This window comes from Schistocerca cancellata, chromosome 3 (genome assembly GCF_023864275.1).
Source record: "Schistocerca cancellata isolate TAMUIC-IGC-003103 chromosome 3, iqSchCanc2.1, whole genome shotgun sequence".
NCBI classification, from domain to species: Eukaryota; Metazoa; Arthropoda; class Insecta; order Orthoptera; family Acrididae; genus Schistocerca; species Schistocerca cancellata.
Genome location: NC_064628.1, coordinates 165,508,338 through 165,531,634, shown reverse-complemented (window position 1 = coordinate 165,531,634; position 23,297 = coordinate 165,508,338). Strand labels below are relative to the sequence as shown.

General features: G+C 42.3%; 1 protein-coding gene across 1 annotated transcript in view; it reads right to left on the bottom strand.

The window, feature by feature from the left end:
* Positions 1 to 23,297, bottom strand: part of LOC126176179 (putative inorganic phosphate cotransporter) — a 79,093-nt gene that overhangs the window by 11,739 nt on the left and 44,057 nt on the right. Inside the window, exons 7-8 of the mRNA XM_049923320.1 lie at positions 15,820 to 15,952; positions 13,133 to 13,374 (exon numbers count right to left, since the gene is read on the bottom strand). Of these exons, the coding sequence (XP_049779277.1) occupies positions 13,133 to 13,374; positions 15,820 to 15,952 (375 nt within the window). The remainder of the gene's footprint in view (positions 1 to 13,132; positions 13,375 to 15,819; positions 15,953 to 23,297) is intronic.

Here is a 23,297-nt window from a genome sequence, read left to right as displayed (position 1 = left end):
ATGCGTAGAGTTATTAACAATATCTGTTTAAAATGGCACTAATGATCTATTTTATAGGTTAAGCAGCACTTGTAAACGAATTTAGTTTGATTAATGTACCAAAATTGGAGCAAGCCACAATTGACTCAAAATGAAATGAACACACACACACACACACACACATACACACACACACACACACACACACACAAGCACATCTGTCTTTTGCTACATGCTCAGAAGTGTGGATGCTTCAGTTAAACAGTGTCATTTGGCCCCACGTTCAAAGTATCCTAACGTCTTGCATTATTGATCAAAAATACATAAAAGGTATAACTTACAGTAATTCCACATGTAAAAATTTGTGAAAAAGACGTCAGGAAGAAAATGTTCATGTTAAGTATCACAATGCTATTCTCACCTAAATGGTGTAACTTACAGTATTTCTATGTCTAAGATGTCTGTAAAAAATATGTAAGTAACATAAACTGCGTTTATATCAAGTGTTGCAATGGTATCACCAAATCTAAATTATTTGTCAGACTACATAAGGGGCGTTGACATTTCGATTGTGGGATTAGTTGAGGCTATGTTACACATGGTAAAAAGATCAAACTATGAACACCTGACATTTCAAGAAATTTTTCAGTTTCACTTCACGAAGCACCATTTTAGGGGGAAGAAGGTAAATCTCCATGTACCGTACTATAAAAACATAATCGTCAATACAGATTTGGTAATACTGTTTTTTAATAAATTTGCTGTAGGCCTACGAGAGAGTATGTGGCACCGAAGTGAAATTTCGAGGAAGGCTGCGACAGCTTCTGATCGACACTATGGTACCAAGGCTCTCTAACACTGTATTTATCTCCCTTCCCAAAATCAGCTACTTCTCCAAACATATTGTGTAAATACACAAAATGGCTAAAGATTAAGTAACTGACCAACCACCATTTTAGGGGGGAAGAAAACATTTTGACAAGATCTTTAATGTGTAGCAACACATAAATTACAAATTTTCGTAATACACAACGAGACATTCATAATGCATGAAATACAGTTTTAGACATGACCAAAGACAATGATTAACTGGCTTCGACACAGAGAGAGAATCTCTACACTAAAGTAAAACCATTTATCAAAACACAAGCAGGCTGTTTATTGCAATACACAAGTATAATTATAGAGCTCCTATTGTGAACAAGTATTCGATCTTGCAGCAAAATAAAGTTATTTCTCAAAACATGTAAAATTTTGTGTATAAAACACATGTAGCTATACTGTCGTAAGCTGATTGTTCTACAACATTCAAGAAGTAGATGGCTCACATAGTAACACTAAAGATAAAACTTACAGCTTAAACAGTGGTTGTGGATGAACTTAGTTCGATCTATGTACCACGCATTGAAGAAACCAAAATAAGTAATGATATATCCTACAACATTATTAACATTATAAACACATGTAGGCACCACTGTTCTCTAACTTACAGTACACCTTTCAATGAGAATAGTTTGATCTTCGTAACAACGTAGACAATGCTATTCCCGTGACTAAAGTGAATTATTTCTAAAGATAAAAATCTCATCGTACTTCAGCTAAAAACAATATCAAAATCAGACCGACATTATAGAGATACCACACTAGGGTATTAACTTTATCCTGCACTGGAAAACTTTGTCGTCTTTTCTTTATAACGGTAAATTTTGCTGCCTCACAGTGGAGATTACGGCACTGTGCCCACATACATCGTTATGTTTAGGAAAATTGCTACAAATTGTCCTACACATCGTCATATTCACAAAACGCATGTGGGTTCCATGCAATGTAAAGTAATTTGTAAGACAGGCTTTTTACATTTCCGAATGCGGAGATGGGAAGTGAATTACAATAAAAGATTTGTTGTACAACAGTTTACTGATTTATGAGCATACATTTATAAAACTAAAAATTTGTCATCATTTTACACACATTCAGCACTTTTTGTTAGATATGCTTGGTCAGCATGGTCTCATGTGCTGTGTGGGCTGCAGCTCTTGTCACTGCAGCACTACTGCAGTGTATAGCATTCGCTTGTCAATTACTTCTGGAACTTCAAACAGAATCAACTTATTTTCACTGAACTGTGTGTTCAGTAGCTTAATTCGTAAATTTCCTATGAATTTGTGTGCTTAGTAGACACAGTTTCGCATTTTAATAACTATGGCTGAATAGTTCCACTGCTTGTATCGCCTCATTCTTTTGTTTCAAGCTGAACATCCAGTTCAGCTAGAGCTCAGTAGGGCGGCAGCCGCATGTCCCTGCAGAAACGCAGGAGAGTACAGCGTTAGTTTGTAAATTATTTGTACGAGCTTCACTCCAGAACGTCTCACGTGAGCCCAGATGAGTCCGCTACTGCGGCGACCCCCATCTCTGCCCGTACTGAGGTCGACCCCTCACCCACTGACGAGTGGGAGGTCGTTGTGAGGTGTGGAATGCAGCAAAAGACTTCCCGGGGGGGCGATCGTAAGACCTGTCCAGTGCCTGTCGCTGATAAACATCCTGAGACAAATTCAGTCGCTTGTCCTGTTTCAGGGGAAGGCTCTCAGCCGACAAGATCCGGGCAAAGGGTGAGATTGCGGTAGGTGGAGCTCCAATGTTGGGCACATAATGGAGCCTGTTAGGGATATGGCAGCCAAGAACTTCTGTAAAGTTTGGAAGGTAGGAGACGAGGTACTGGCAGAAGTAAAGCTGTGAGTACCGGACGTGAGTCGTGCTTCGGTAGCTCAGTTGATAGAGCACTTGCCCGCGAAAGGCAAAGGTCCCGAGTTCGAGTCTCGGTCGGGCACACAGTTTTAATCTGCCAGGAAGTTTCATATCAGTGCACACTCCGCTGCAGAGTAAAAATCTCATTCTAGCCAAGAAAAAGTTCGGTGTGTACTGTGTGTGTATACTGTGGGGGCATCACTTCAGATATGGAACGGGTCTTTTCAGATGTCGCGAACAGCACAGGATGTAGACAACTGCAGGTAGCGGCCCGTGTTGGTGCTAATGATGTGCGCGTCTCTGTACTCGAAGAGACAGTCTGATGTGGTAGAGACTTCCAATCTCACTCACCGGATGAAGACAGTGTTCTCCATCTGTAGCATCGTCGACAGGACCGATTACGGACCTTCAGTACAGAGCCGATAGGAGAGTTTGGATGACAGCTACACGGGCTTCTGCAACCATATATGGTGCCGATTCCTTGACTTGCGCCGACGTTTGTCGGGTTTCGCTTAACATGTGTGGTTTCATCAAACACAGGAAGCCGCTTCGTGGGTAGTGGAACTGTGCGGAGAGGAGTGGCCTTTTGTAAGGCTAAAGGACTTCAGGAAAGAACAAATTGGGCTTCAGTCTCAAAAAGAGCGGGTCAAACGCAGGGCGAGGATAGACCGAGAAACATTAGGTATTATAGTGGTAAACTGCTATATCTGTCTCGGAAAAGAACCAGAGGGACAAGCGCTGATAGAACCTCAAGTCGTTATAGACACTGAAACCTGGATGAGGTAGGAGAGACATTCCGCCGAAACTTTTGTAGGGGATCTAAAGATTTTCAGGAACGAGAGATTAAATACAGTTTACGGTAGCGTGTTTGTTGCTGCGAGAAGCAGGTCTTTAGGTATTTTTTCTTTTTTAGCGAAATTAAAACAGTTGCTTCTTGTGAATTAGGACAGATAGAGGTTACACTGTACAAACTAAACTAAACTCCGTCCGAACAAGCCTTGAAAGGACCAACGGTACCAACCGGCCGTCGTCACATCCTCAGACCACAAGCGTTGCTGTATGCGGATAAGGAGGGGCATGTGGTCAGCACACCCCTCTCCCGACAGTATGTCAGTTTTCAAGACAGGATATACTGTGCAGCCGGAATAAATTAATAATTGGTTCATTTCACTGTCTCCCGCTCCACCCCTGAGCTAATAGGGAGCATCATAACGGATGCAAGATTTGTAATCACAAAGTCATCGTAGCGATACTGAAAACCGTAACATCCAAACCCACCAAAAATAAACGCAGAATGTATCTGTTTAAAAAAGCAGGTAAAAATTCGCTTGACGCCTTCCTAAGAGGCAGTGTCCATGCCTTCCGATCTCATTAAACAAGCAAAGCCAGATGATTTTAAATTCAAGGAAATAGTATCGATAGCAATCAAGAGATTTATACGAAACAAATTAATACGAGAAGGAGTTCATTCCACATAGAAAAAAAAGAAAAAACAGGGTAGGCAGAAGCAACGATTAATGCACGACAAATTTAAAAGAACGCACAATCCCAAGACTGGTGAAGCTTTACGGACGCTCAAAATTTAACACTGAGTCCAATGCGAGATTCATCAGTGGCAGGACATAGTAAATACCCTCACTGCAAGCTAACGATGATAATATCACCGACAACAGTGCCATTAAATTACAGTTACTAAATACTGTCTCCATTGAAATTCCTTCATCGAAGAACATGAAGTAAATATTTTGGAAATCGAATCAAAAACTATTGCTTACTAGAGTAAGGTAAAAGTAGATATCCTCAGTACAGCGAAGCAACTCGGATCAAAAACTGCAACTTTTCCAGTACAGACCGTGTACCAGTTAGTTTCCTTTGCCGTAATAGATCCATACCTACAAATCATATACAGCCAATCGCTCGAGGAAAGATCCCTATCCAAAGATTGGAAAGTGGCACAGGAAACAGAAGGAATCCGTTGAATTACAGGACCGTATCACTGACTCTGATTTGCAGGAGGATTCAGGGGCATGTACTATTCTCGAACATTGCGAATTAGCTCGAAGAAAACCATCTGCTGAAAAATAGCATAGAGTCAGAAAATATAGTTCTTGTGCAACACTAGCTCTTTATTACATGAAGAAATGGGTGCTGTAGACGGGGAATCTCAAATTTGTTCCATATTTCTGGATATCCAGAAGGTTTTTGATACCTTTCCTCACAAGAATTACGTACCTATCGAGCATCATCTCAGTTTTGCGACTGGATTCGTTATTTCCTGTCAATAAGGTCACAGTTTATAGTATTTGAGGGGAACTCATCAATTAAAATGGAAGTGATATGTGGCATTCCCCAAGGAAATGTTATGGGCCACCTGCTGTTCCTAATCTTCATAAATGGTGTGAGACAATCTGAGTAGTACTCTTAGATTGTCTGCAGATGATGCTATCATTTACAATCATCAGAAGATCAAAACCAACTGCAAAATGATTTAAACAAGATATCTGCACAGTGCGAAAATGGGCATTTGATTCTAAATCACGAAAAATGTTGGGTCAACATGAGCTCTAAAGGGTCTGTTGAATTTCGGTTACATGATAAATCACACAAAAATATACAAGCTGTCAGTTCAACTAAATACCTAGGAGGGATAGTTACGAACAACTTAAACTGGAACGATCACATATACAACGTTGCGGGAAGGCGATCCAAAGACAGCATTTAACTGGCAGAATGCTTAGAAGATGCATCAAATCCATTAGATGGGCTACACTACGCTTATCGTCCTCTGCTGGGGTATTCCTGTGCAGTGAGGGATCCTTAACAGATATGATTCATGGCGGACATCGAAAAAGTTCAAAGAAGCGCAAGTCGTTTGTACTCTCATAAAATAAGAGAGAGAATGTCACAGTTAACTTAAGAGAGTTGGGATGCCAATCATTAAAACAAAGGCAATGTTCCACATGGTGGAATCTTTTCATGAAACTTCAGTCTACGATTTTCTCCTCCAGATGTAAAAATATTTTGTTGATGCCCAACTGCACGGAGAGCAATGATCGTCCCAAAAAAAAAAAGAGAAAACTGAGCTCACACAAAGAGATTTAAGCGTTCGTTTTTCCCGCATGCTGTTCGAGAATGGAACAATAGTCAAATAATGTGAAAGTGGTTCGATGAAATAAGGCACTTAAATGTGGACTGCAGAGTAAACATGTAGATGTAGATGTAGAAAGGACAATTTGTTTGACACTTACCAGTAAGCGTGAACAAAATGATAAGGATTCAATAACTGACACCCACTGTACATACACATTGTAAGCTTCTGGTGCTAAAGTAAAGTTTCAAAATTCATTAGATGACACCCACTAAAAATTTACGCTATGACCTTTTCGTGTTAGAATACTATGTCAGATACAGTAGCCGACAAACGCTGCACATACACACTGTATGCTTCTGTTTTACGATACAGTTTCAGAACCAGTAGTTAACACCCGCTATACATACAAATTACCAGATTCTTGTGTTGAATACTATTATTGTAAAAATGGGCCTGTCGTAAGAAATAGTATGGGCGTAGGTGGTGTTAGTAAATTTTACGAAGTTTCCAGACCATCTGTGATTTATAAAATCCCTGGAATATATCCAATTCTTAAACAGATGGGTCTCTCCTGTATACTCGGTCAGTGTGAAGCTCATTTAGTGAAGTGGATCTCGTTCAGCCAAGGTATTGTTTCACTATTAGCAGACGTCAAGTAACACAATGTGTCCACAATCTTATTGCTGAGCTGAAGCTGGATATTTCATTCAAAGATGGAAAACCTGGCAAGAAATGGATAGGATTTACTTTTCCAAGACACCCAGACATTACATACAGAATTCCAGACGTAATGACTCCATGAAGACGGAATGTTACTCATAAAAGACCAAAGATGCAGCATCTGCAATTCATCCTGATGTCAAGAGTTTACAAAGAGTATCACGAAAAGAAGGATATAATGCGATCAAGTATGGTTAAAACTGCAGAATGTATGAAAAATGCTAAAAATAAATGATGGTATTCTTTTATTTGTGTAAATGTATATACATAACTCTGTAAACTACTTTTACAATAAATGATTTTCTTAAATTCGCTTCCCACCCAATGGAAAATGAATTAGGTAGACTTACAAATAACCTTAAACCATTGTATGCAGGCATATATCTTACACATGACAATCTATATGACAATTCATTGCAATTTCCCTGTAACACGATCATGTGTGAAGTGTGATGAGTCACATAGTCTCCACAGTATGACAGTATAAATTAATTATCAATAGAATATGACACATTTTGTACTGGAAGAAAAAGTTAATACCTTAGCTTGGCGTCGCTATAATGTTTGTTGTTGTTGTTGTGGTCTTCAGTCCTGAGACTGGTTTGATGCAGCCCTCCATGCTACTCTAACCTGTGCAAGCTTCTTCATTTCCTAGTACTTATTGCAGCCTACATCCTTCTGAATCTTCTTAGTGTATTCATCTCTTGGTCTCCCTCTACGATTTTTACCCTTCACGCTGCCTTCCAATGCTAAACTGGTGATCCCTCGATGTCTCAGAGCATGTCCTACCAACCGATCCCTTCTTCTAGTCAAGTTGTGCCACTCCTCTTCTCCCCAATTCTACTCAATACCTCCTCATTAGTTATGTGAACTACCCATCTAATCTTCAGCATTCTTCTGTAGCACCACATTTCGAAAGCTTCTATTCTCTTCTTGTCTAAACTATTTATCGTCCACGTTTCACTTCCATACATGGCTACACTCCATACAAATACTTTCAGATACGACTTTGTGACATTTAAAACTATACTCGATGTTAACGAATTTTTCTTCTTCAGAAACGCTTTCCTTGCCATTGCCAGTCTACATTTTATATCCTCTCTACTTCGACCATCATCAGTTATTTAGCTCCCCAAATAGCAAAACTCCTTTACTACTTTAAATGTCTCATTTCCTAATCTAATATCCTCTGCATCACCAGACTTAATTCGACTACATTCCATTATCCTTGTTTTGCTTTTGTTGGTGTTCATCTTGTACCCTCCCTTCAAGACACCATCCATTCCGTTCAACTGCTCTTCCAAGTCCTTAGCTGTCTCTGACAGAATTACAATGTCATCGACGAACCTCAAAGTTTTTATTTCTTCTCCATGGATTTTACTACCTACTCCGAACTTTCTTTTGTTTCCTTTATTGCTTGCTCAATATACAGATTGAATAACATCAGGGAGAGGCTACAACCCTGTCTCACTCCCTTCCCAACCCCTGCTCCCTTTTCACACCCCTCGACTCTTATAACTGCCATCTGCTTTCTGTACAAATTGTAAATAGCCTTTCCCTCCCTGTATTTTACCCCTGTCACTTCCAGAATTTGAAAGAGAGTATTCCAATCAACATTGTCAAACGCTTTCTCTAGATCTACAAATGCTAGAAACGTAGGTTTCCCTTTTCTTAATCTTTCTTCTAAGATAAGTCGTAGGGTCAGTATTGCCTCACGTGTTCCAATATTTCTACGGAATCCAAACTGATCTTCCCCTAGGTCGGCTTCTATCAGTTTTTCCATTCGTCTGTAAAGAATACGCGTTAGTATTTTGCAGCTGTGACTTATTAAACTGGTAGTCCGGTAATTTTCACATCTGTCAACACCTGCTTTCTTTGGGAAACATACATCTTGCTCATCAGACGGTAGAGTTTTGTCAGGACTGGCTCTTCCAAGGCTGTCAGTAGTTCTATTGCAATGTTGTCTACTCCAGGGGCCTTGTTTCGACTCAGGTCTTTCAGTGCTCTGTCAAACTCCTCACGCAGTATCATATCTCCCATTTCATCTTCATCTACACCCTCTTCCATTTCCATAATTTTGTCCTCAAGTACATCGCCCTTGTATAGACCCTCTATATACTACGTCCACCTTTCTGCTTTCTCTTCTTTGCTTAGAAATGGGTTTCCATCAAAGCTCTTGATATTCATGCCAGTGGTTCTCCTTTCTCCAAAGATCTCTTTAATTTTCATGTAGGCAGTATCTACCTTACCCTAGTGAGATAAGCCTCTACATCTTTGCATTTGTCCTCTAGCCATACCTGCTTAGCCATTTTGCACTGCTTGTCGATATCATTTTTGAGACGTTTATATTCCTTTTTGCCTGCTTCATTTACTGCATTTTTATATTTTCTCCTTTCATCAATTAAATTCAATATTTCTTCTGTTACCCAAGGGTTGCTACTAGCCATCGTCTTTTTACCTATTTGTTCCTCTGCTGCCTTCACTATTTCATCCCTCAAAGCTACCCATTCTTCTTCTACTGTATTTCTTTCCCCCATTCCTGTCAATTGTTCCCTTATGCTCTCCCTGAAACTCTGTACAACCTCTGGTTCTTTCAGTTTATCCAGGTCCCATCTCCTTAAATTCCCACTTTTTTGCAGTTTCTTCAGTTTTAATCTACAGATCATAACCAATAGATTGTGGTCAAAGTCCACATCTGCCCCTGGAAATGTCTTACAATTTAAAACCTGGTTCCTAAATCTCTGTCTTACCATTATTTCATCTATCTGATACCTTTTAGTATCTCTAGGGTTCTTCCAAGTATACAACCTTCTTTCATGATTCTTAAACCAAGTGCTCTGCGCAAAATTCTACCAGACGGCTTCCTCTTTCATTTCTTAGCCCCAATCCATATTCACCTACTATGTTTCCTTCTCTCTCTTTTCCTACTCTTGAATTCCAGTTACCCATGACTATTAAATTTTCGTCTCCCTCCACTACCTGAATAATTTCTTTTATCTCATCATACATTTCATTAATTTCTTCGTCATCTGCAGATCTAGTGGGCATATAAACTTGTAAAATTGTAGTAGGCGTGGGCTTCGTGTCTATCTTGGCCACAATAATGCGTTCACTGTGCTGTTTGTAGTAGCTTACCTGTACTCCTATTTTTTTATTATTTATTAAACCTACTCCTGAATTACCCCTATTTGATTTTGTATTTATAACCATGTATTCACCTGACCAAAAGTCTTGTTCCTCCTGCCACCGGACTTCACAAATTCCCACTATATCTAACTTTAACCTATCCATTTCCCTTTTTAAATTTTCTAACCTACCTGCTCGATTAAGGGATCTGACATTCCACGCTCCGATCCATAGAACGCCAGTTTTCTTTCTCCTGATAACAACGTCCTCTTGAGTAGTCCCCGCCCGGAGATCCGAATGGGGGAATATTTTACCTCCGGAATATTTTACCCGAGAGGACGCCATCATCATTTAATCATACAGTAAAGCTGCATGCCCTCGGGAAAAATTACGGCTGTAGTTTCCCCTTGCTTTCAGTCGTTCGCAGTACCAGAACAGCAAGGCCATTTTGGTTAGTGTTACAAGGCCAGATCAGTCAATCATCCAGACTGTTGCCCCTGCAACTACTGAAAAGGCTGCTGCCCCTCTTCAGGAACCACACGTTTGTCTGGCCTCTCAACAGATATCCCTCCGCTGTGGTTGCACCTACGGTACGGCTATCTGTATCGTTGAGGAAAGCAAGCCTCCCCATCAACGGCAAGGTCCATGGTTCATGGGGAGAGGCTATAATGTTTAGCTAATTTAATCAGTAGTTTTAGCCAAGTTAATATACCATTCTGACAAATAATACAGACAGTTTCGTCAAGGGGCTAACAGTGTTTATTTTGGTACATAGATCAAACTATTCTCGTTGACAAATACACTTTAAACTGTAGGTTGTATCACCCATGTGTGTTTGTAATATTGTTGGGCATAAGTTCACTTAGTTTGCTTTCTTTTATGCACAGTTCATAGATTGAACAAAACTCATCCACAACCACAGGTTAAGCTGTAAGCTTCATCTGTAGCACCATTATGTGAGCCATGTATAATTTCTCAAACATTATAGAAAAATTAGGTTACAAGGATAGTGCCACATATGTTTTGTGCTCGAAATTTTATGTGTTTTGAGAAATAACTTTTAGTGCTAGATGGAATTTTTGTTTGCTGTCAGAGCTCCATAGCTATACTTAGGTATTGCAATAAACAGCCTCCTTGTGGTTTGGTAAATAATTTTATTTTAGTTAAAGATTGTGTTTTCGAGATAAATGACTTTCCTCTCTGTGTGGAAGTTTTTTCCATCAGTGCCTACAAGTTTTGAACATGTTTCAAATTTGAGATTTCTGTGATTCTTTTGAACACGGTGCCATAATGGCTGCTAACACAAGTGAGCTAATTCCCCGATATTGGATTTTTGTTACAATTTCCCACTAGCATTACTGGGTTAGCCGCGTCATCTTGTGTTTTTTGATTTCTTGCCACCACCATGTTGCACTGCTGAACTTCCAGCCAGTGCCATCTTGGATGTATGTATTTCTCACCAACATCATGAGGCATCTTGGATTCCACAACTTCATCGCCGAAAATTGGCAGCCACTTGAAATGTGGCCCAGAATCCCTACAGCAACTCTAATGGACCATCTGAGGTTACACGGCCACTTGGTGCATGCCATTGCATGTGACACCATTCCGCCGACTTTTGTGTCGGTGATGATGACATGAAATAATCAGAGCAATATAAACATCCAAATCCGGAGCGAATAAAATCTCTAATCTGGCTAGGAATCGAAACCATAACCCTGCGATCTGGAGGCAGTGACACTAATTGCTACAACACGAGCCGTGGATAAACGACTGATAGCAAATTTTTGCCAATGAGAATATCGTTTTAACAACGAGACTCAAAAAACAAATACAGGGAGACACACGGGAGACGGACGTTTTTGAACTGCGTAGTACCGAGGGCGCGGTGGTGGGAGGTGGTCGTGGGGGGGATAGTTCTGATCCACACAAGACGCCATTTCATTTACTCAGTCACTATGGAGTAGTGGGACTTGCAACGTAGAGTGTTTGTCTATGGCAGTTTTGTGAAAAGTGGTGAGTCTGTTATTGCTATGCAGGGATTGTTTCGTGCGCGGTTTAATGTCGGTTGATATGGAGCTGTCCCGAGCCGTAACACAATCCTCACATGGGTGGAAAACCTCAGATCAACTGGAAACATACTGGATAAGAAGCATCCTGGCCCGAGAAGCAGAGTAACGAAACCAGAAAATGTTGAATGGGTAAGGCAGTCAGAAGCCCAGGACGGTCAGCTAGACGTCATGCTAGTGAGTTACGAATCAATTGTGAATCGGTTGGACGAATTTTGCATAAAGAATTAAAATTCCATCCCTACAAAATGCTCATTGTCCAACAACTTAAGGAAACTGATTTTGCTGTACGAGAAGACTTCGCTTACAGAATGCAAGTGATTTTGGACCGAATGATAATGAAATTTTAGTGATGAGCAATGAAGCTCATTTTCATTTAAACAGGACCGTGAATAAGCAGAACCTACGTCACTGGGCTCCAGAGCATCCACACCTTACCCACCGGCGTCCTCTACACTCAGAAAAAGTTACAGTCTGGTGTGCTCTTGGCTCTGTTGGCATTATTGGACCTTATTTTTTTTAAGAGAACGGGACCACAGTTGCTGTTAATTCGGTTCGTTACATTCGTATGCTTGAAACATTCTTGAAACCAGAACTAAGAATACGACGAATCCCTTTAAAATGCGTTTGGTTCCAGCAGTATGGGGCAACATCGCACGCCGCAAACACTTCAATGACAGTTCTTAGACGCATGTTTCCTGACCGGATTATCTCACGTTTTGGTAATGTTCCTTGGCCTCCCAGGTCTCCCGACTTGCCAGTAAGTGACTTTTTTTCTGTGGGGGACCCTTAAGAACTGTGTCTATAACCACAAATCACGAAATTTGAACGAGTTGAAGAATGCAATCATTCAAGAAATTACTGCCATCTCTGCAGAGATTTTAGTCGGTGTGATGGAGGATTTTGAGAAGAAACTTGCGTCCTGCATTCTAAATGATGGACATCACCTTGACGACAATATTTTTCACAAATAATTTTGTTAACTAAAATGGAAAATAATGAGCTGTGATTTTGTAAATAAACATGCATTAATTTTAAAGTTGGCTGAGTATTATTTCATTAAAAACCATCCGTCTCCCGTGTGTCACCCTGCACCTCTTTTGTCATTATGAGTGATTAGGCTATTGTTCCTTTGTCCTCCAATTTTACATAATAGTGGAAAAGTGGGTAGCTGTTGTTCCCTTGACGCTCCAAATGTTACATGAAAGTGGACAAAAGACAAGGGCAACCCCAGTGTGGTTCATAAAATTTGTCAATTCGACATTACGTAAATTTTTGATACAGCCTTCTGTCTACATACTTCTTAATCGGTGTTAAGCAAAACAAACAGTTAATGAACGGGAAACCTGTAAGTGCTCAGTTCTTCTACAGAGTCGTTTTATGCGTGGTGTGCATGACTTACGTTTCCATTGGTGAGGTAGCCGACGGCGTACGGCGCGAGGATGCCAGCGACGTTGGCGAATGTGTTGGAGATACCGTACAGCGAACCGGAAAAGTTGGGCGCGAGCGCCAGCAGGTTGGAGCCGTTGCCGGCATACTGCGCGCCCAGGCACAGTCCGTTCAGCGACAGCAGCCCCACGGCCAGCATGCGATCGCAACCGGCGCGAGGCAGCAGCAGCAGCGTCAACGCCGCCCCGGCACCCGCTGCAAGCACAGTGGACAGTATCAAGAGGTGTGCCGGCTTCTAGGGTCAAGGCTGGGAGGCTTCAGTAGGTATTTCAGGGTGTACCCGAAGAGTGAAATGTGCACGAACGACCAGCTCTAATTACTTTGGCCTCCTTCGTGTTTCGCTCTAACCCCAGCAGTATAAAAAACGATTATACATTCATTGTAACCTTATACTAAGGTGCCAAAAGTCATAGGATACCTCCTAATATCGTGTCGGACCTCCTTTTGCCCAGCGTAGTGCTGCAACTCAACGTGGTATGGACTCCACAAGCCGTTCGCTGCAGCCTCTACAGCTGTCCATACCTACGAAAGTGTTGCCGGTGCAGGACTTTGTGCATGAACTGACCTCTCGATTATGTCTCATAAATCTTCGATGGGATCAGTGTCAGGCGATCTGGGTGGCCAGATCATTCCCTCGAACTATCCAGAAGTTCTTCGAACCTATCGCTAACAATTGTGGCCCAGTGATGAAGTCCATGAAAGGCCGCACATTGGTTTCCAAGTAGCCGAAAATAACGATTTCCAGTCAATGATCTGCTCAGTTCGAACAGAGGCCTCAGTCCACTCAACGTAAACATGGTTCACGCTATTATGGTGCCAAAACCAGCTTGCACAGTGCCTAGTTGACAACCTGGGTCCATGCATTTGTGGCATTTCAGTCACATTCGAACCCAACTATCAGCTCTTACCAATCGAAATCTGGACTCAACTGACCAGGCTCAGTTTTTCAGTCGTCTAGAGTCCAATCGACATGGTCACGAGCACAGGAGAGGCCCTCCAGGCGATGTCGTGCCGTTATCAAAGGTAGTCGTGTCTGTCGTCTGCTGTCAGAGCACATTAACGCCATCTTTAGCCACACTGTCCTAACGGATACGTTCGTCGCCCGTCTTACATTGATTTCTGCGTCTATTTCACACAGTGTTGCTTGTATGTCAGCACTGACAACTCTGCGCAAACGACACTGCTCTTGGTCGTTTAGTGAAGGCTGTCGGCCACTGCGTTGTACGTGGTAAGAGGTAATGCGTGGAATTTGGTATTCCCGGCACACTCTGGATACTGTGGATCTCGAAATAGTGAATTCCGTAACTATTTCCCATTCGTCTAACTCCAACTACCATTCCGTGTTCAAAGTCTGTTAATTCCCGTCATCCGGCCACAGTCACGTCGGGAACCTTTTCACATGAGTCACCTGAACACAAATGACAGCTCCATCGTTGCACTGCCCTTTCATACCTTGTGTAGGCGATTCTACTGCCATCTGTATATGGGCTTATCGCTGTCCCTTGACTCTTGACACCTCAGTGTATATGTCTCAAAGAACAGTACAAGGATTAAGGTGTGCTTATAATATGCTATGTTGGCCTTGTGAAAGACACGACTGTCTAAACTTTCCATTCACATAAAGCGAAATGTTTCGCGACACAGACACGAAAACGATGAGCTGTTAGTTTCGGAGGCTGCCGTTTTGGTGGAGTGAAGAATTATTCTTACGAGAGAACTCGCAGAGCTTTATCTATATGCCCGCTAATATTTTGTATATCTTGTATCACTGGACTACGAGTAAAACCTGAAAAACTTGAGTCGCATGGCGGACTATGGAGAGACGACATACAGTGATAAGATGAAAGAACACTGCAGGGGAAGGAAGAGAAAACAATAGATTACGATACTGATACACATTCGGTCATATCGTCGGTAGGAGCAGAAATAAATCGTCACTGACAACTTAACAAGTAGTGCTGCAACACGTCAGCTTGTCAAAATATACATGCCACAACTCTTGAAAACACTCTAGGTTATAGTGATTTTTGTAGCCAATTAACTCATCACCGCTCAAGAAAGAGCGTAGAGGCGTTACCATTCCTATTCTGAAGGCGTGTTTCGCTAACTGGCTGCACAATCCTACTTTCCTTCTGCACTTGTATCACTTCACTATCCAATGTGCAATGCATTAATCATCGCAGAGCTGTAACAGAAGACCTAAGCGCATGCCCTTTCATTTGATTACTTTGTCTAACACCCCCACTTTTTTTCCTGTGAGTGTAGTAACAAATCTCACAAACGCTTAAAATTTTCTTCCGAAAGGCCAACCACACTGACACATGTTATCAAACTATTTTATAGTGTGGTTTATAACTTACAATATATATGTCAGAAGCAACTATGTCGTGACCTCATAAACTTAAGTATATTTAAAATAAACGGCGAATTATCCTGAGCTGTTTGTGGCAGTTACATAACAATGTAATGTAAAATTCGGGAAAGAAGAGAAATCCAATGATTGGTTGTGAGGGAGTAGTGCATACTAACACTACTGAAAAAAAAATGAAACCTCCAGTTAGTATTTGGATTTTTGAGTGGCATAATCTATACTTTTTTTAATTCATGGTGCACCTATTGTAACCATCAACAGGTACTCACTGAGGCCGTTGAAGATCTTGTAGCCGGAGAGAGGCGTCACCAGGCCTCTCTTGATGATCACGTCCAGGATGATGCTGGATAACACACTCGCCACTCCGCCGACCACGTAAGGCAGTGCCGACAGTGCTGCGTTCTGCAACAGTGATGTAGAACATTTGTTGGACACTACATGCTTTATCAAAATACGTGACCACAGTGAAAGTCACGAAATACTAGCAAAAGATCACAACCATCCCACAGTCATACATGATTGAGTTTAAGCAAATGTTGCTGTTGACTCATTAGTTAATCTGCAGCATTCCTCTGTAGCACCACATTTCTAAAGCTTCTGTTCTTACCGTCCACGTTTCAGTTCTGTGCAAGACAACAGTCCAGATGAATACCTCCAGAAAATATATGCTAACTGTTAAATTTACATTAGATATTAACAAATTACTGTTGCTGAAAAATGCTTTTCGTTTGATTTTATATGCTGCCTACTTCAGCCTTAGTCAGTTATTTTGCTGCCCAAATAACCAAACTCTTCTACCCACTTTAATTAGGACACATTGAATATCCTTGTTTTACATTTATTCGTGTTCATCTCATAACTTATTTCCGAGACAACGTTCATTCCTTTCAACATCTCTTCTTGTCCTTTCTTGTCTCTGACACGGTTAGGGGGACGTATTGGAAAACCTCAATATTTTTATTCCTTTTACTTGATTTTTAATTCCCTGTTCACATGTGTCCTTTGTTTCTTTGACTGCTCAATGTACACTTTGAATATCTCTGTCTCCCTTCCATCTCAACCACTGGTTCCATTCCATGTCTTTCCACTCGTATGACTGTAGTGTCTTTCTGTGCAAGTAGTAAACAACCTTCCGCTCCCTGTGTTTCATCCTTGCTACCTTCAGAATTTTGGAGAGAGTATTCCAGTCTACTTTGTCAAAAGCTTTCTCTAAATCACCTGATGCTATAAATATAGGATTGCCTTTTATAAGTCGTAGGATCAATATTGCCTCGCGTCTTAGTACATTTTTTGGAGCCGAAAATGTTCTCCGAGATCGTCTTTTACGAGTTGTTCTATTGTTCGGCATATAATCCTTGTCGGTATTTTGCAAGCAAGACGTACGTATTAAACTGGTGATTCGGTAATATTCACAACTGATGGCGCCTGCCTTTTTCGGAACTGGGATTATAACATGGTTATTGAAGCCTGAGGTTATTTCGCCTGTTTCATGTATTTTGCACACCAGGTAGAACAGTTTTATCAAGGCCGATTCTTCCAAGAATCTCAATAATTGTGAGAGAATATCTTCTAATCCAGGGGCCTTGTTTCGGCTTGGTAATTTCATTTTATATCGAATTCTTCTCGTAGAAATAAATCTCACAACACGTTTTCAAGTACTTCCTCTTCCCTTCCTGCCTTCTAGCTCGTTTCCGAGTAATTTTATATGTTACCTCCCCCTTTCACCTACCTATTCTTTCCTTAGTATTGGTTTTCCAACTGATAGCTTGGTAGTTATACAATGCCTCTCTCTCCGCCAATATTTCAGTAGATGACATCCACATTTTTCCTAGTTATGCATGCTTCTACATCACTGACGACGGTTCAATCCCGCGTCCGGCCATCCTGATTTAGGTTTTCCGTGATTTCCCTAGATCACTTCAGGCAAATGCCGGGATGGTTCCTTTGAAAGGGCACGGCCGATTTCCTTCGCCATCCTTCCCTAATCTGAGCTTGTGCCCCGTCTCTAATGACCTCGTTGTAGACGGGACGTTAAACACTAATCTCCTCCTCCTCCTCCTACATCATTGAGGCTCGTGTCCAGCCTGTTTCTGCCTTGCCATTTTGCACTTTCTTTCAACATTATTTTCTAGATGCTTATGTGCTATTTTGGCCTGCTCAGTTTCCTTCATTTTTATATATTCTCCTTTCGTCAATTAGATATCTCGTGCGTTATCGAAGGATTTATACTGGAATTTGTCTTCTGTCTATTTTAACAACTGGTCAGTTCACTATTTCGTCTTTCACGGTTACCCATCTTCTGTGGTATTCCATTCCCCACTTTCTGTCATTCATTGTCTAATGTTACTTCTGAACCTCTCAACTGCCTCCAGTTCTTTCAGTTTGAGCAGCTCACATCTCCTTCGTTTTGCAATGTCTTCAGTTTTAATCTGCAGCTGATAAAGAATAAATTATGATCAGTGTCTGCATCTGCCCGTGAAACGTTTTTCTGTGTAAGATCTGATTTCTAAGTCTCTATCTTATCATTTTGTAATTTTTTTCAAACCCACCTGTGGCTTAAATGTATGTTTCAGGACTGTTAAACCAAGTATTAGCGATGATTAGATTCTGCTCTGTGCAACATTCTACCAGACGGCTACCTTTCTCATTCATTCCCGCCACTCCATGTTCCCGTAATGGTTCTCATTTTCTCCTTTTTGCTGCTTAAATTCCAGTTCCATCACAATTAAACTTTCTACTCATTCAACTACCTGAATAACTTCTTTTATCATGTCATACATTCTTTCCAATCCTTATTTTTTCATCACCTGCATAAACTTGTGCTACAGTGCTGAGTACTTACTTCGTGTTTATCTTGACTATGATAAGCCGTTAACTATACTGCTCATAGAAGCTTATCTGCAGTGCTAGTTTCTTATCCGCCACTAGACATATTCCTGCAATACCCCTATCGGATTTTGTATTTATAATCTTTTACTCATCTGACCAGAATTCCTGTTCTTCCTGGCGCGACACTTCACTAGCTCCCAGTATATCTAACTTCAACCTCTCCAACTGCCCTTGTTAAATTGTGTGGCCTACCTAGCCGATTAAGAGATCCAACATATTTCGCTCCGACCTGCAGAATGCCGTGTTAGGTGACCCTAATAACGACGTACTGTGGAGTGATCTCCACGTAGAGTTCCAAGTGTGGGACTATTAAGGAGATGGGAGTTGGACAGACTGAAAGAACCGAAGATTATAGAGAGTTTTAGGAGGAATATTAGACAATGATTGACAGAAATCGGGCAAAGGAATACAACAGAAGCCGAATGGGTAGCTTTGAAAGGCGAAATAGTGATGAGAACGTTTGTTCAAATAGACAAAAGGTAGAGCTGTATGCTCTTGTGAAATATGTCTGTAAGTAGTTTCACCCTGCTTTCATTCGTTCGCAGTACCAGCATAGCGAGGCCATATTGGTGAATGTTACAATGCACATCAGTCATAGAGAGACATGGTTGCCTCCTACTTCTATTGAAAATTGGCTGACCTCCTACGTTGTGGTTGCACCAACGGTACTGTTATCTGTATCGTTAGTTTTATGCATCATCCAACCTTGGCAAGGTCCATGGTTCAAGGAAGGACCGAGAAACTATAGAACATGAAACGGTCACCACAACAATTGATTAACCTAACATATTAAACATGCCATTATCATATGTGATTCTTGACATTTTCACTGAGGAGGGAGTATTCCATATAGTTTCTGGACTGCACCCGCATGAAATATACATCTTGTCACGATATTACGGTTGACAACCATTCAGACATCTTCAGGTAAATGTTTTGCACTGGAGAATGTTATTTCACTTCCCTAACTTTATACTAAGCATTGGCGTGGAGATACACGCGCAAAGGCAGCTGCTACATGTGCGATATCTATCTACTTTAGCGCCATCTTCGAATGTTGCTCAGTCTATGGCACGTAATCGTAATACCACATGCGCACTGTCTGTCGGAATGCGGACTCGTGGATTTACGGTTCAAAATTCGAATTAATAAAATTTAGTGTGGCTAGACGTGTCGTTACGTATAAAATGTTTTCTTCTGACGATATGGAAGAAATCACTGGTTCCTGCGATTTGATGATGATGAGGTCCCATACTCCGAGGAGTGTGATGGACGATGCGGGAGCCCCGCACCGCCTACTAGGCAAGGTCCTAACGGAGGTGGTTTGCCATTGCCTTTCTCCAACCGTAATAAGGGTAAATGATGATGATGAAGCCGACACAACAACACCCGGCCATCTCGAGGCGGAAAAATCCCTGACCCCGCCGGGAATCGCACCCGGGACTCCGAGCGCGGGAAGCGAGAACGCTGCCGCAAGACCACGCAAGACCTGCGATTTATACAGCTGAAAACTGCCATAACGAGTAATAAGATTTTCCGCCAATCTGATTTTCAGAGAGTCCTTAATAACTAAATCTCAGAAGCATCTCGTCGAGGCCAATATTTCCTTGGAAGAACAATCCTTGGTATGTTCTGTGGAGATACAATACACGGCTGTGGCTTACTTACTGGACTGTGAAAAACGAGTGTCGCCTTCTCTGACCACTAAAGACTTTGATATCCTGGCAAGGTATTCCTGAAATTCCAGCCCTCCACCGTCGTGATATTATGTCAGTGCAACCGCGCCGGCTCCGACACGCCGTACAGCATCGCAACACACAGGCTCGTTTCTTCTGCACCAGCCACGTCGCGTTTATTTTCACGCTTGAAATAGCAGACTCAGCAATAAATGTAGAACCAGCTGCAAGCAGCGGTATCAGCAGAATCGTGATAAAATCTCCACCGTTCTGACAAAATAACCCCGTATTATGGTTCGCGGAACTGGAAAGCCAGTTCGTACTAGCAAAGATATCGTCAGATGAAACCAAATACAGCTACGTAGTCGCAGCACAAAATGAAGATCTATCTGCGGAAGTGCAGGACATCCTAGCTGTACCGCCGAACATCCAACGTTACGCGATACTGTAAACGCTTTATTTTCACGCCTACACCAATCAGAGGCGAAGCGACTGGAAAAACTTCTGTGAGCGGAAGAACTCGGCGATGGCACCCCATCTCAGCTTTTACGACGTCTACGGCCGCTGGGGAGTATTACAGTCACTGACGCCATACCGCAAAACATCTGGTTGTCACGCTTACTGTCCGATACACAGAAAATTTTAACGCTTAGCGCCGGTGATTTTAAAGCGCTAGCACAGACAGCAGTTTAGTGGAAATGTATCCGACTGCAAGCGTGTCTATATTAGTTTCACAAGAAGACAACGTGCCCGCAGTGACTCTTTCATCGCTGCAGTCGCAGTTAGCTGAACTAGCTACACAAATCGTTACAATGCAAACGACACGCACTCGTCGTCGGCTACGAAGTCGATCGTCGCGAAGCAGCAAGCGATCATCTGCCACGCCGAATATCTGCTGGTAGCGTAAGAAGTTCGCCAGCGACACCCGGAAATGTACGCCACCATGCAGTGGAAACATGACGCAGAGTGCACACCTGCAGCCGCCACTCCTGACAATAGCAGACGTCGCCTTATTGTCACGGACCGTGACACAAAAATGCATTATTTGGTAGCCACAGGGGTGGAAGTGTCAGTGTACCCGGAACCCCGACTACAACGCCGCAGCTCCGACGATGATTACTGCCTATTAGCCTCCAACGACTCCGAGATCAGGATATATGGGTGCGTGACACTAGTACTTAATCTCGGATTACGTCTCAGATCCGAATAGCAGCAGTTTCAATTGCAAATGAGTCGCATCCTATTCTGGGAGCAGATTTATTATCTTTTTACGGCTTGGTCCCCAACCTACAACACCAGCAGCTGATAGATTCTACTACTAATTGGGTAGCCGAGGAAAGATATGCTTTGTCACTCATATGACAGTAAATACGATTTCGGGGGATACTCCACGACTTTTTAGTGACATCTGCGTCAGAAGTGCAACATCCAGAACATTTAAACAACATACTTATCGCTTGCGTATGAAAGGCCTGATTATTAACCCTGCACACTGTACCTTTGGGGCAAGATACGAAAGTTCCTCGAGATAACAAAGTAATCGCACATCCTGGCGCCAGTGAAGCACGCCACAGAACATAGTACCCTTATCACACCAGGAACATCAGTCTACGCACCTCCTCGGCGGCTAACGCCGGAAAAATTAAAAGTCGTGAAGCAGGAATTCTATAACATGCTGACACGAGACATCTGTCGAGCTTCCTGTAGCAGTTGCGCAGCCACTTTCAACGTGGTGCCAAACAAGAATAATGGATGACGTCCTCGTGGCGATTACCGGCAACTCAATTCAAGGACCACTTCTGACCGGTATCCGGTGCCGCACATAGAGAATTTCGCTTTCAACATACACGGTAAGAATAATTCTCTACATTTGAGCGTACTATCAATTTCCTGTTGTACTACAAAACTTGCACAAGATGGTTGTAACAACGCCCTTCGATCTTTTGAGTGTGTGAGAATGCTTTTCGACTGTGTAATGCGGCGCAGATATTTCAACGCCTTATGGACGAAATGACAAGAGCTCTGGAGTTCTGTCTACATTGACGACATGTTAGTGATGTCTGCGTCAGAAGCGGAGAATCTAGAACATTTGAACAAGATATTGATTAGTACCTCGTCTCCTACCTTCCAAACTTTACAGAAGCTCTCCTGCGAATCTTGCAGGAGTACCACTCGTGAAAGAAAGGATATTGCGGAGATATGGCTCATCCACAGCGTGGGGGAAGTTTCCAGAATGAGATTTTCACTCTGCGGCGGAGTGTGCGCTGATATGAAACTTCCTCGCAGATTAAAACTGTGTGCCGGACCGTGACTCGAACTCAGTAGGCTAAGGTCCCGAGTTCGAGGTGCGTTTTGGGATGGCATTATGTGGGATTGACGTATGCCGCTGGTGGTCATGGAAGGCGTCGTAACGGCTGTACGATACGTGAATGCCATTGTACGACGGATGGGGCAACCATTTTCGCAGCATATTGGCGAGGCATTAGTCTTCCTGGACGACAATTCGCTCCACCATCGTGCACATCTTTTGAATTACTTCCTTCAGGATAACGACATCGTTCGACTAGAGTGGGTAGTATGTTCTCCAGACATGAACCCTATCGAACATGACTGGGATAGATTTAATAGGGCTCCAGAATGAGATTTTCACTCTGCAGCGGAGTGTGCGCTGATATGAAACTTCCTGACAGATTAAAACTGTGTGCCCGACCGAGACTCGAACTCGGGACCTTTGCCTTTCGCGGGCAAGTGCTCTACCATCTGAGCTACCGATGCACGACTCACGCCCGGTACTCACAGCTTTACTTCTGCCAGTATCTCGTCTCCTACCTTCCAAACTTTACAGAAGCTCTCCTGCGAACCTTGCAGAACTAGCACTCCTGAAAGAAAGGATATTGCGGAGACATGGCTTAGCCACAGCCTGGGGGATGTTCCCAGAATGAGATTTTCACTCTGCAGCGTAGTGTGCGCTGATATGAAACTTCCTGGCAGATTAAAACTGTGTACCCGACCGAGACTCGGTAGCTCAGATGGTAGAGCACTTGCCCGCGAAAGGCAAAGGTCCCGAGTTCGAGTCTCGGTCGGGCACACAGTTTTAATCTGCCAGGAAGTTTCATATCAGCGCACACTCCGCTGCAGAGTGAAAATCTCATTCTGAAAACATCCCCCAGGCTGTGGCTAAG